At 36.3% G+C, this 12061-nt stretch overlaps 2 protein-coding genes across 3 annotated transcripts in view; one reads left to right on the forward strand and one right to left on the reverse strand.

The window, feature by feature from the left end:
• The window catches only part of LOC134845184 (uncharacterized), a 43281-nt gene that overhangs the window by 11147 nt on the left and 20073 nt on the right, over nucleotides 1-12061 (reverse strand). Inside the window, exons 2-4 of the mRNA XM_063862081.1 lie at nucleotides 7958-8421; nucleotides 7566-7716; nucleotides 5182-5658 (exon numbers count right to left, since the gene is read on the reverse strand). Of these exons, the coding sequence (XP_063718151.1) occupies nucleotides 5182-5658; nucleotides 7566-7716; nucleotides 7958-8421 (1092 nt within the window). The remainder of the gene's footprint in view (nucleotides 1-5181; nucleotides 5659-7565; nucleotides 7717-7957; nucleotides 8422-12061) is intronic.
• LOC134845195 (protein phosphatase 1 regulatory subunit 14B-like) overlaps nucleotides 5353-12061 on the forward strand; it is a 45811-nt gene continuing 39102 nt past the window's right edge. For both annotated transcript variants that reach the window (XM_063862091.1, XM_063862107.1), the window contains exon 1: nucleotides 5353-5466. The gene's annotated coding sequence lies outside the window, so the exon portion shown is untranslated. The remainder of the gene's footprint in view (nucleotides 5467-12061) is intronic.

Genomic DNA, 12061 nt, shown 5'->3' on the forward strand with positions numbered 1-12061 from the left:
TGTACCAGCACGAAAATTTTTTTCTGTTCCAGCACAACGGCTTCTGCGTTTTTGTACTCCTGAAAAACAAAACACAAATTTTTTGGTATTTCTGTGCTTCTAAAACAAAGTTTGGGGTCTTTTTTAGTCCTCCCTTCAAATTTTTCTTGAAATCAATATGCGAAAGTGTTTTTTTCATGATAAAAACTGTATTAGAATGTCAGCGTGAACGCGTCAGCGTGAACAGGTGAACAAATTTTGACAACATTTTTTTAGATGCAAAACGCCGTGTGAACAATTTTTGAGCAGCCTAATTTTTTAAATTTTACCAGGGGGGTGATAAACTGGAAAAGACCCGAAATTTGTTTATCTCAGCAGTAGAGACCTGCAGATTCACGTTTCTGCAGCAAAATTTTGATCGTGTTTTCCAACTTTTCAGCAACCTAGCATTGCAAATTTGATCCTTCGTCTTAATATTTACTTTAACTAAGCTAGGGGGTCACCTTCCATATTTGCATCTACTGGAAAAAATTTTACAGCTGATTACATTAAAGTGCATGAAATTTCGAAAAATTTTTGATGCAAAAAATGTTTGGCATGGACTTTCACGTAAAAAATAGGTAATCAAAAAACACTAAAGCTTACTTATTGATATCCAGATCTGATAGAATTTTATTGTTTTTTGGGTCTTCGCCTATTTAAAGCATCTAATCAAATTTTCGACTTCTGTGATGCTATTTTCCGAGTATTTGAAGCAGCTGAAGTACAAACCAATAAAAAGCGCTGATTATATTAGCCGGCTGAAAATTTACATCAGATGAATGAGATGTGCTTAACTTTCATAATTGTGACATAATTGTTTGATAACAATTATCATAGGCGGATTTAGGGGGAGGAACGCCCTCCTCAGGGGTTCGACGCCCTCAACAACCAAAGAAACCCTTTTGCTATTATTTTATGACATCCTTTTGCGGCCTAAAATATATACTAAGTTTGGAGGCAAACGCGCGCCGAAAAAACCCAATTTTATGGTCAAAGTTTTCCAAAAATTTTCTCAAAAACGGCATTTTTGACCAGACTTTTTAAAAGCGTGCCACCGGCGCAGAAAATTTTGTCAAAATAGGGTCTTAAAAGTGTGCCGGGATTGCTGAAAAAATCAATTTGGTCGACCTAGAAAAGGTTGAATAAGTTTTTAACTAATTTTTGATAATCCCACTTCGAGATTATCCTAGATCAGCCCCTGACTATTATCTATTGTATAAAACTTACGTATATTCGGTTGGTTAATACTTCGGCTGGTTTACACTTCGGCTGGTTTACACTTCGGCTGGTTTCTACTTCGGCTGATTTACCTCCTACTTTCCGGTAAAAAAGTTATTCCTTATTAGAGACCTTAAATGGCAAAACAAAAATATGTTTATTATGATCAGTGGCGTGCGCAAAAAATTGTCTAGTGCTTTGTTTTTCGAAAGTTTTCAAAAAATTGTCAAATTTTTTATAAGTCGACCATTTTTGTCTCGAAACACAGTAAGGACTGCATTTTTTCAAAAATTTTCTGCGCCGCAGGCAAGTTTTAGAGACAAAAAAAGGCTAAAATTACGTTTGAGCACTGTTTAAAAAAACGGCCAAAAAACTGCGTTTTTTCGGCTTACTGCGCAAATTTATTTAGAAACCAATTTTAGTCCAGCCTCGGGTATAATTAGGAAAACTTAAACCATAGGAAACTTTTGCTAACCAGAATAAAGGGAAGAGAGGGCGGTCGCCCACATCCCGCTCCACTCGCTCGGCACGCTACTGATTATAATATTACTTTGGTGCTAAAATTCTTTTTTGATTTTATTTGACAGGTTTCTAATTGACAAAAATCCTATTCAAAGACATTTTTTAATTTCCGACGTTTTCTTTTTAAGAAGAACTCTAATTTCATATTTGATTTGAGTTAAATATGATCAAGAACTTGAGATGAATGGATGCTTCAGAAAATAATTATCTACATGTCTTGCATATAGCAAGCTACAAAGCTTGAAACTGAAAACTTTTGAGGAAAATTTATAGTCTTGACGCCTTTAACTCAATTCCTTTAACTCATTCCATGCCGATTAGTTCAATAGAATTTTGCATTAGTCAAGTTTGTGCAAACAAGAAGCGTAATTTGCACTCTGTTATTTTTTCTAAATCAGAAACAACGAAATTGCTTGTATCAGAGCAGTCTTTAAACAAGGACTCAAAATTCCCACTGCCTTTAAATATCCGTCAAACAAAATTATCAGAAAATTGATGAAATTTTCATCAACATAAAAAATTTAAAATTTCTTTCAGATAAAAAATTAATGTTCTTAATGCCTGGAAAATGAAATGTTTATAAAGCTAGTTTAAATATCCATCTACGCAATAATAGCAGGGTATATATCAAGCGTTGGTTATCCTAAGGTGGCCACAGATTAACTATTTTTTTTCTAATTTTTATCTCGACGTCAATGCTTTTCAAATGATATAACAATTTTGTTCAAATGAAACTACTGAAAAAATCAATAAATTTTGAAGAAAAAAGTAAATCGACCTATAAATTCCGTACTTAAACTGATAAATGCGCATTTAAAATGCTTGGTTTTGTTTTTACAAGGAAGCGCTATTGCTCACTACTCGTTCAAACAAGTGAAAATAGAGAGCTTCTAATCAATAAAAATCAATAATGATCAAAATAACAGTTATATACTGCGGGTCGGTCTTCTAACTGTGTAGTTCGGTCGTATCGATCAAAAATCTGTATATTTCGTCCGTCTCGACCAATTTGGCGTATGTTTTGACCGTCTTGGCCACACTCAGTTATGTTTTGAAAGTATATTTTGCTGGACTCAAGCGAGTTATGTTTAAGACCACCTATCCACGGGGGAAAGGACCAACGCAAGAGCTGTACAGCTCATCACGGCGAACCGCTGTTGTGCCCTTGTTTAAGAACTACATGCTATTTTTTGGTTATTTTTCTGGGCTGGGTAATGTTGCTTCACCCTCAAGCAACGAGCACGGATCATGGTGGGCCTCGAACATCCAACCTTTCGATTGAAAGGCGGAGACGTAACCACTTCACCACCGCTCCCCCATGTTTAAATTGTAACGGCCGAAACCAGATATGTTTCGACTTTTAATTAGTATCAGTTAACCAAAATTATAAGTTTTTATCTCAGAGTAACTTTTTTTATCAGAATGAAGTGGCTTATATCAATTGTACTTTTCATGATTTGTAACGACAAACTAATTTTTGAAATATTTTTTCCATCATATGAATATTCTGTTTTCGTTTTTGGTTCAAGACGTTTTAAAAAAATGATTGAGATTTACAATTGTAATCGTGCTCGAGGTATTTTTTGACCGTGTTTGACCAAATTTTTACGCGTGCTCAATCAAATTTTTCTTATGCTCCGACCGTGCTCTAGATATCCTTCGAGTTTGCGATCGGCCTAAAACTCTGTCTCAATTTTTTGGTAAAGCACTTGTTTTTAAAAGTCGAAACGTAAGAGAGCACGTCGACCCAGGATGAAAGGTAGTTTACTGAGTAATGCAGTAATTTTTTTTTTAAACTGTAACTGATTATGTTTCAGTGTTTTTAATTTTTTAAGCATGTAGCACTGGTGTTTTTATGCTGCACCAGTTACACAAAGATGAAGTTTTAAAACAACAATTAAAACGCACAAAAAATATTTCAACAAGTAGAAATTTACCATCACTTGCACAATATGTTTATGATCATCTCAATTTTTGCAAGTACATCTCAAATACAGTAAAAAGCTTACAGTCTCCCGACTATTTCTATGGTTTTGTGTTGCATCCACTGAAAATTGTGTTGCGTCCACTTTTTGGAGGAACTTTGTATTCGGGAGTGTTTCAGTTTTTTCTTCGCAAACTAAGGTAGTACAAATAAAAGTCAGATAGGGTCAAGCAAAGCCCTTTCAACCGTGATTCGATCACTATTACAAAGAGAATTCAAAAATCTTTCTCAGTGCCGGAAAAAAATCGGTTAAATCGGTCTCATAATGAAATGGCTCGTACAAAAATGGAACAATTAAACTTGATTTAAAAACAACCGTTTTCAGGGGCAGATCCAGGATTTTCTTGAGGGGGGTGGATTTTCAAAAATTTTACGAAAACTTCATCGAACTTTTTTTTAAGTCGACCAAATTGATTTTCTGAGCTTTACTCGAACACTATAAAAACTCTATTTTGACCAAAAATTATGCGTCGCAGTCAAATTAAAAAAAGGTTAAAAAATTGTTTTTGGGCACTTTTTGAAAAACTTAGACTAAAAAAATGGCATTTTCTTTTCGGCGCGCGCTTCCCTTCAAAATTAGTATATGTTTAATGGTAATGGTTGGTCGGTCGAAAATGGATGTTATAAAATAATACCAAAGGGTGAAGTTTTGGTTGGCGAGGGGGTCGAGTCCCTGAGGGGTACGGGGAAAGCGTCCACTCCCCCCTTAAATCCGCCCCTGGCCGTTTTCCCTGAGAATGAAACTTTCTCGCTCAATTTCTAGTCTTCTTTCTTAAAAACTCTTATCCATCTTATTGATCGAAATGAGCTAATTTAATCTCGAATGACAAGGAAGTCATCATGGCACACACTATCAAATCCATTTAGCCACGAATTTAACCTCACTACTTCTGACATTTTTGACAGAGCTAACTCCCCTATCGATGCTTATTCTCGTTCAATGGCCCTTGCCCGTGGGAGAGGGAACAAATAATGCTATCAGTAGAATCTCATTCTCATTGTTCGAGGCCTTTGGCAGGTCTGTTATATGCCTAGTTGACTCAGAAATAAATTTGACACATGCTAAATAGGGTCACTTTAAATAGGTAATGAATATAGTTTATAGTTAGGGGTTGCTATATATTTCAAAATCCAACTGATTCAATTTAGCGTCTGTGATCAAATACTTGACGATTGCAAAGCGTTACCTTTCTTTAAACTAATACGAAAATTTGGAAACCTCAATATTTTGAGTTAGTAACCCGGCAAAGCACCGTTGCCATGTCAGATTATGGAAGCCCTGTTTGGAAATAGGAATTATTGAATTGAAAGTTTGCTTTGCTCTTTAGCTTTAAGCGAATGTATGGGAATGGTTTGAGCTTGAGCAACTATTAGGTTAGGCAGCGTTTAATTAAGCGAGTAACTCATTGACATTATACAGCAGCAACAGCACTGACCTATTTTATTTTCGTTGTTGGCCCACGAGATAGCCTTCAGAGCGGCCAGCATTGGTCCACACTCCATGTGCAGACTGCTCTCATCGTGCACCCACAACATCATGTAAGGATAGATCATGTGTTGAAACTGCTTCGTCTCATTGTTCATCTCACTGCAGATCCACTTCAGCCTCAAGTCACTCACTGTGCAGTCCAAATCGTGGTTCATTCGATCCCCGCCCCCGACCCCCACCCCACTACTACCACTACACCCCTCATACCCCATCAACATCTTCACGGCATCAGGTACGTCGTTTTCAGCTGTATTTGGGTTCACTTTTGGGTCCGAACTGTGCATCGGCACACCACTGGTCGCTTGCACTTTTTCCGCCTCGGACGAACGGTTGTAGACATCTGCCTCGTAAAAGTTAGCTAAGATCTTCTTCACCTTTTTGATCTTCTTCTTGCACTCATTTTCTTGCCCAATCGTCTCCAACGCTTAAATCAGTCAGTTTACTGCAATTTTAAAATTTACTACCCGACTTTAGCTGGTACAAACAATAAGGCCCCGAGATCACATGTCAAATAATCTCTTTGAAGAGATTTACTTGGCACGCGACCTCGCACGTCCTAATTGTTTCTATCAGAAAAAAATCAGTTTGTAAATTTGCCGCGAATAGCAACAAGTAAAAATGTATCTCTTTTTTCATCAATATTTAAAACGTGGACTTGATTAAAACGCGGAATTGATTTTGAAATTTTGAAATTTTGTCGACCTTTTTTTCTTAGCTCTCCAAAACTACTAAAGAGACCCTAATTTGAATAAAAATTGTGTGCGCCTCGGGCAAATTTTTGCAAAAGGCCAAGGAGGCAGTTTTTGGAAAATATCGAACAAAAGATCGCGTTTTTTCGGCGCGCACTCCCCTCTCAAAATTAGTATATAGATTGGCACCGAAGGCGCCCTTAGAACAATTTTAGGGTCAGTCAACCAAATATGAATATCTCACAATAGTTTAAAGCCAATTTCATAAGCCAAATTCTTAGGCACAAGATGTGTAAATTTGAAATTTTGAATAGCATTTCATTTGGCAGAGTAATGTATTTACAAAAACTATCTTAGTAGTAGTACAATTGACTGAAAATGAAATGACTATAATATGGATTATAGTTCTCAAATTTCATACATGCAATATACTCAAAATTACCACCTATTGTAACATATCACCGAACTTTTTTATATTGTTTGCTAGGATGTTTCCACAGCAAAAGCACCTCTTAACTAGTTTTGAGATACTGGCTAATTTACGCCTTCGCCTTCAAAACAAAATTTGAACCCTGTATCTTAAATTCTTGCTGAGAAAACGAACAAAATGTGAAGTAAAAGTTCGTTCATTTTTTCGTTGAAATCAAAAAGTTGGAACTTCTATGTTCCGTGACTGTATTTTGAATATCGGTCCTAAACTCGTTGTCAATTTTTTGATTAAATTGCAAGACTATTTATTGTTCCGACTTTCGGTACGAAAGTAACGGAATATTTGTGCTCGGGGTGGGTTTTTTTTATGAGGGTTTAAAGATTGCCATTTTGGTCATTTTGAGCAATTTGGGACAATTAACGCGCGATATAATTCGCGCTATTAACGCGTAAGCGGAGACTTAATTCGTCTTATAAATCGTTCCAAATTGGTTAAACGAAGCTTATTTGCCATAATTGATTTGTTACAAGGAACGAAATCTCTCTTTTTGTACTTTATATGACGTGTGGGGGGATGATTTTCATGAAAAATTTCAAATTTTAGAAAAAAAAAATCATTTTATTTTATTTCATTTAATTTTTTTATGCTATTACTGCTGCTCCATAAACCTTAAAAGGCAGTCGGAACATTCAGGGCTTCGCCCTGATACGAGCAGTCTTGTTGGCTTTATTCACAGTCGCATTTATTTTCACAGTCACATTACTAAAATCAAGTACAGTCAGTATTGGTAGATGAATCTGAGGTATGGGGTAACTTGTAGACGCTGATTCTTATAGCTGACACGAACAGTTCTGATCTTGTGCGAAACAAAGACTTAACAGGATTGCATCTCGATCAATTGAACCTTAGATTAGCGATAACTCCTATCAAAGCAGAATTTTGAAAAAGTCTCTATTTGATTTCGATATTTGATTGAAAAGCCGCCCTTTGAAAACTTGATACGGATGCAGCCTGAGGATTTACAGGAGTGGTATGAGGTGCACCGGATCTATGGGATAGGATAGAAGAGGATCGAATACCAAACAGGAATACAAACAAGCAACTTTTTCAAGTATGGCTAAACTGTGTGAGGCTAAACTGTGTAAATGCATGTGTGGCACTCATGTGTGCGTGAGTGTTGGTATATATTCCCCTTCCATGTGTTTCATCTACCTGTGGTGTCGATGGGGGCCTTGAAGTTGAGCTGGTCTGCAATCAGTTGGGCCTCCGTCTCTGACACCTCCTTCTCATTCCCAGCCACAAACACCAGCACTCGGAAGTTGCACACTGGGTTTTTAGTCCTCTGCTTCTGCAGCCGCTTCAGCTAACACACGGCACACGCACAGCATATACATTGTAAAGATGATTCGCACGACAGTTCAATATTTATGCTTATGGTCACATAGCACAGATAGGTCATTACAGGCATATCTTTTAATCATTGGAGGGACAACTTTGGCAAAATCAAGTTACGGATTATGTCATCGCACTTGTTATTGATTATGTCATAGCCACCGATAGCTAAAACAGAAAAGCGGCGATACAACAATAAAATGATGTGTTACCTCTGTGGCCTCGCTGCGTCCCACTTCAATCTGTCTGCGCACTGCTCTCCTAAGCACCTTCGTCCTCTCCCTCCCCTCCCTGTCCCGCCCCGCCAATGGCTCCTTCTCATCCACCTCATCATCATCATCGTCCTCATCCTCCCCTCCTTCGCCCTCCCCTGCCATCCCCGAGACTAAGTCGAATGAAGACGAGCTGGGGGTTTTGGCTGAATGGTACAACTCAGTTTCGCTTGAAACCGACAACAACTTCTTTTGATGACGCCCATTTTGACTTTGATTGTGTCTCACTGCTGAATGGTTTCTCTTTGTGGCCTCGTTGTTCTGTTCCACCCAGATTCCACTCTCGTCTGACTTGGCGCTCTCCAGGGGTCCCCAGTCGCTGTCTTGTGAGCTGTATCCATGACTACCACTCTTTTGTCGCAATGTAGGCGACATTCCACTGCCGTTGAACAATTTTCGGCGCACTAGAACAATTTCTATTCTGTTATATAAATCTTGCAATCTAATTTGTCGGCCATAAATTTGCAAAACAAAAATTGAAATTTTCTAATCAGCAGTTTCTTTTAAATGCGCATAAGCTAAAAAATGCCTTAGCGAAGAATTAATCAACTCGGAAGCTTTTGAACTAAAATTTCCATAAGTATAATCATTTCCCGTATCTAAATTCAGGCTGAAGTGAATTAAATTAAATGCTTATACAAATTTCGCGAAATCAGTCAATGATTATAATTACAAAAATTACAAGTATCTTAAGAATTTACAAACGGTTATAATTGATACTTTCTAAAAAACTTTAATCTCTTATAATGATTGGTAATTGATCACTGTTTCAACAGAACGACAACAATCTCTTATTTCGTCGAAACGATAAAACACAAAAAAGTTTCTTATAAATGGACTGAACTTTTGTGGTCAAAATTGAAATTTCTAGAAGTGAGATGTTTGTCATCTTTTGATATATCTGAACACAAAATTTTAACACCACGAAATAGAAATCCTTCAAATTAGGCCAAGAATTCCACGGCATATGAAAAACAGCTCAGCAATAAATCCCCAATCTTAATCAATGTTCTCTCACTTTGATAGAAGAAACACAATCAAAGCTGCTCGTATCAGGGCGAAGTCCTGAATGTTCCGACTAAGTGTCTGAATGTTCCGACTAAGTGTCTGAATGTCCTGAATGTTCCGTTTCAGGTCTATGGAGTTGTGTTCACTTTAAGACAAATGGATAAAATTTCAAAAACGAATTAAGAATTTTCAGATTTTTTTTGTGAAAAGCATCCTTCTGCGCGCGATGTAAAGTATAAAGTGATGTGTTTAGCATATAGCAAAGTATTAAATAGAGCAAATAGCATGCCGCAATTCAATTTGGAACTATTCTTGAGACGGATTATATGTCCGCTTTTGTGTTAATAGCATAAAATATATCGCGCGGTAATTATCCCAAAATGGCAGTATTTAAACCCCCGTAAATTTAAGGAAAATGATCACATGTGAAATGTTGTTTCATGTTTAAGTTCAAAACAACAAATTTTTTTGCCCAATCATTAAAAAATCCCGCTAAAAATGACTAGTTAAAAAGCCGAAAAAAGTCTAGAGAAAAAAATACCCGAGCAAAATAGTCTGTCACTTTCTGAGGAAGTTGGGGAAAATTGTGAATCTTTAAAAAACTGAATCAATATAAATGATTTAAAAATCTTTTTAGTGTTAATTGATTCGAATACTGCTATTTTTTGTAATTTGTTCTAAATGTTTAAATTACGGTTTGATGGTTAAAAGCTTAAAAAACGGTTTACAAAAGGAAGAAAATTTGAACCATTTTTAAAATGTTTTTTCAATGTAAACCCCACGCACTATACAGATGCTGCAAATCATTTGTGATTGTATTATTCTGCCGTTCATATTTTAAAAGCATCACAAACATATCGCGGGTAATTGCCTCAAACTGGCCGCACTGGCAATCTCAAACCCCCATCATTTTATGAAAAAAGGAGTGGAGAAAATGTTTTTTTTTTAACTTTGAGAACAAAACGGCGATACTTTTTCGATTAATTTTTGAATCCCGCTTAAAACGGTGTACGCCAAGTTAAACTTACTGGTGTACACTAAGTTTTTGTTACCTGCCAATTTGACATATCATCAAAATAATAGAAACTGAACTAAAACTTAATGTGTTTTGCTTGGGTTTTTTTTCAAAGTTTTTTAAACAATTTTCTCCTTAAAATAATGCTACTTTTAGTGTCGAAATTCCTGGCACAACGTGTAAGTTCTAATTCAACCAAAATTATCTCATTTTTTGTCTCCAAATTTGTACTCGATACATGGCCCATTTTTTGCAGAATTAGGATGATAGAAAGTAGCGAGTTTTGATAACTTTTGATAAATCATGCACGCCACGTTCCAGAATTTCCATATTTTGTTTTGGACTTTTTTTGTTCAAAATGCAAACATAACAACCACTATCTAAGACTTTCTACGTGCCTTACTTTGAAAACAACGAACATTTTCCAAAATTGATTTTTTTGGTTATTACGGTATAAAAAGTAATGAATGCATATAAAAAGTTTTAGATAGTGGTTGTTATGTTTGCATTTCGAACAAAAAATCCAAAACAAAATATGGGAATTTCGGATCGGTTATAATGATTCTTATAGTTTCAAAAATAGTAACATTATAACCCATTTTTAATCGTTTATAATCAATTCTTTTGGAATTTTATGGAGGCTGACAATAAAAAACCTTTATAATCTATTATTTTCTCTTTTTACTGAGTTCGGTAACACATTCAAAGTGTTTTTGGCGATACGTTTGAATTTTGGGAAAAAGTTATCTTCAGATATGGCTCAGTAACATTTTCCAGCGATTTGACTTTCTGCATTCTAATTGAGATTAGGCAAGCTAATAAATCTAAATCTGCATTATTAGACGCAAACGTGTCATGTAGTACTTGATGTTGTAAGCTGAGAACAACTTAGAAAAAAAACTGTTTCAAAGTTTTACCAGTTTTCCAAACATTTTGTTCTGCATTTGTAACATTCGTGTTCTAATAGATACGAATAGTGCTTTTTTCCTACTTTTTTCCGCTTCGATCAGTAGCTCCTGCAGCTCAACCAAGGGTCGCGCAAGCTCATCTAAGGTGGTTCTTGAAGCTTTTTTTTTGTTCACAGTCAATTATCTTGCTGAAAGATGCTGGAAAACCCTAGATTATACATTGATGTATTTTGAATGGAAGAGTTGATCTGAATATTTTCCTGTAACTGAATCTTTTCCTGTAAAAATCGAGTTAGTAAATTGATTTGATTGGTTAATTTCGAACAGGTCACGCAGTGATTATTGCATAGGGTGGGTTTTTCAGCCAACTTTACACAACTTAAAACAGTTAGGTCCTTCAGACCGACTCATTTAGACCAGTTAAAAGAAAAAATAAAGCGGAAAGCTTTGATCATCTTAAAGTCGATTATCTCTGAAGCTTTTTGAAATCAAATAATGAAAACATTTCTACAATTCCACTGTCACCTTTCTCTTTGGATCATGTTCATCAGGGGTGGATCAAGGATTTTCTCGAGGGGGGGGGGGGGAGATTCTTAATAAATTTTCGAAATTTTTTTCGAGTTTTTCTTTAAGTCCACCAATTTGAATTTCCGAGCTCTCCAAAATCACTAAAAGACCCTGTTTTTGCCAAATTTTTTGCACCGCAGGCAAAACTTTGAAAAAAAACGGGCCAAAAAAGCCCTTTTTTGGCGCGCGTTGCCCCATCAAAAATAGGGTATATTTTCGCCCATAGAAGAACTTTAGGTTCCGCCAAAAATGGAGGTCTTAAAATAGTACCATAGGGGGACCTTTTGGGTAGTCAGGGAGTCGAATTCCTGAGAAGTGGCGCCCGCCCCCTAAATACGCTACTGATGTTCATGTACTTCTGTATCGCAGATAAAATGAGTTAATTTTGCTCCTGGTTGTAAAATGTATCAAAATAGGCGCTACTTATCCCTCAACCAGCAACTCGAGAAAATAGGCTATCACGGCGAAACTTTTTAGCAAGCATGTCTAAAGAAGAAATGTAATACTTTGATTCTCCTTTAAATATTTTATATTGACTTTGATAAC

Source organism: Symsagittifera roscoffensis, chromosome 1, assembly GCF_963678635.1.
Source record: "Symsagittifera roscoffensis chromosome 1, txSymRosc1.1, whole genome shotgun sequence".
Taxonomy (NCBI): domain Eukaryota; kingdom Metazoa; phylum Xenacoelomorpha; order Acoela; family Convolutidae; genus Symsagittifera; species Symsagittifera roscoffensis.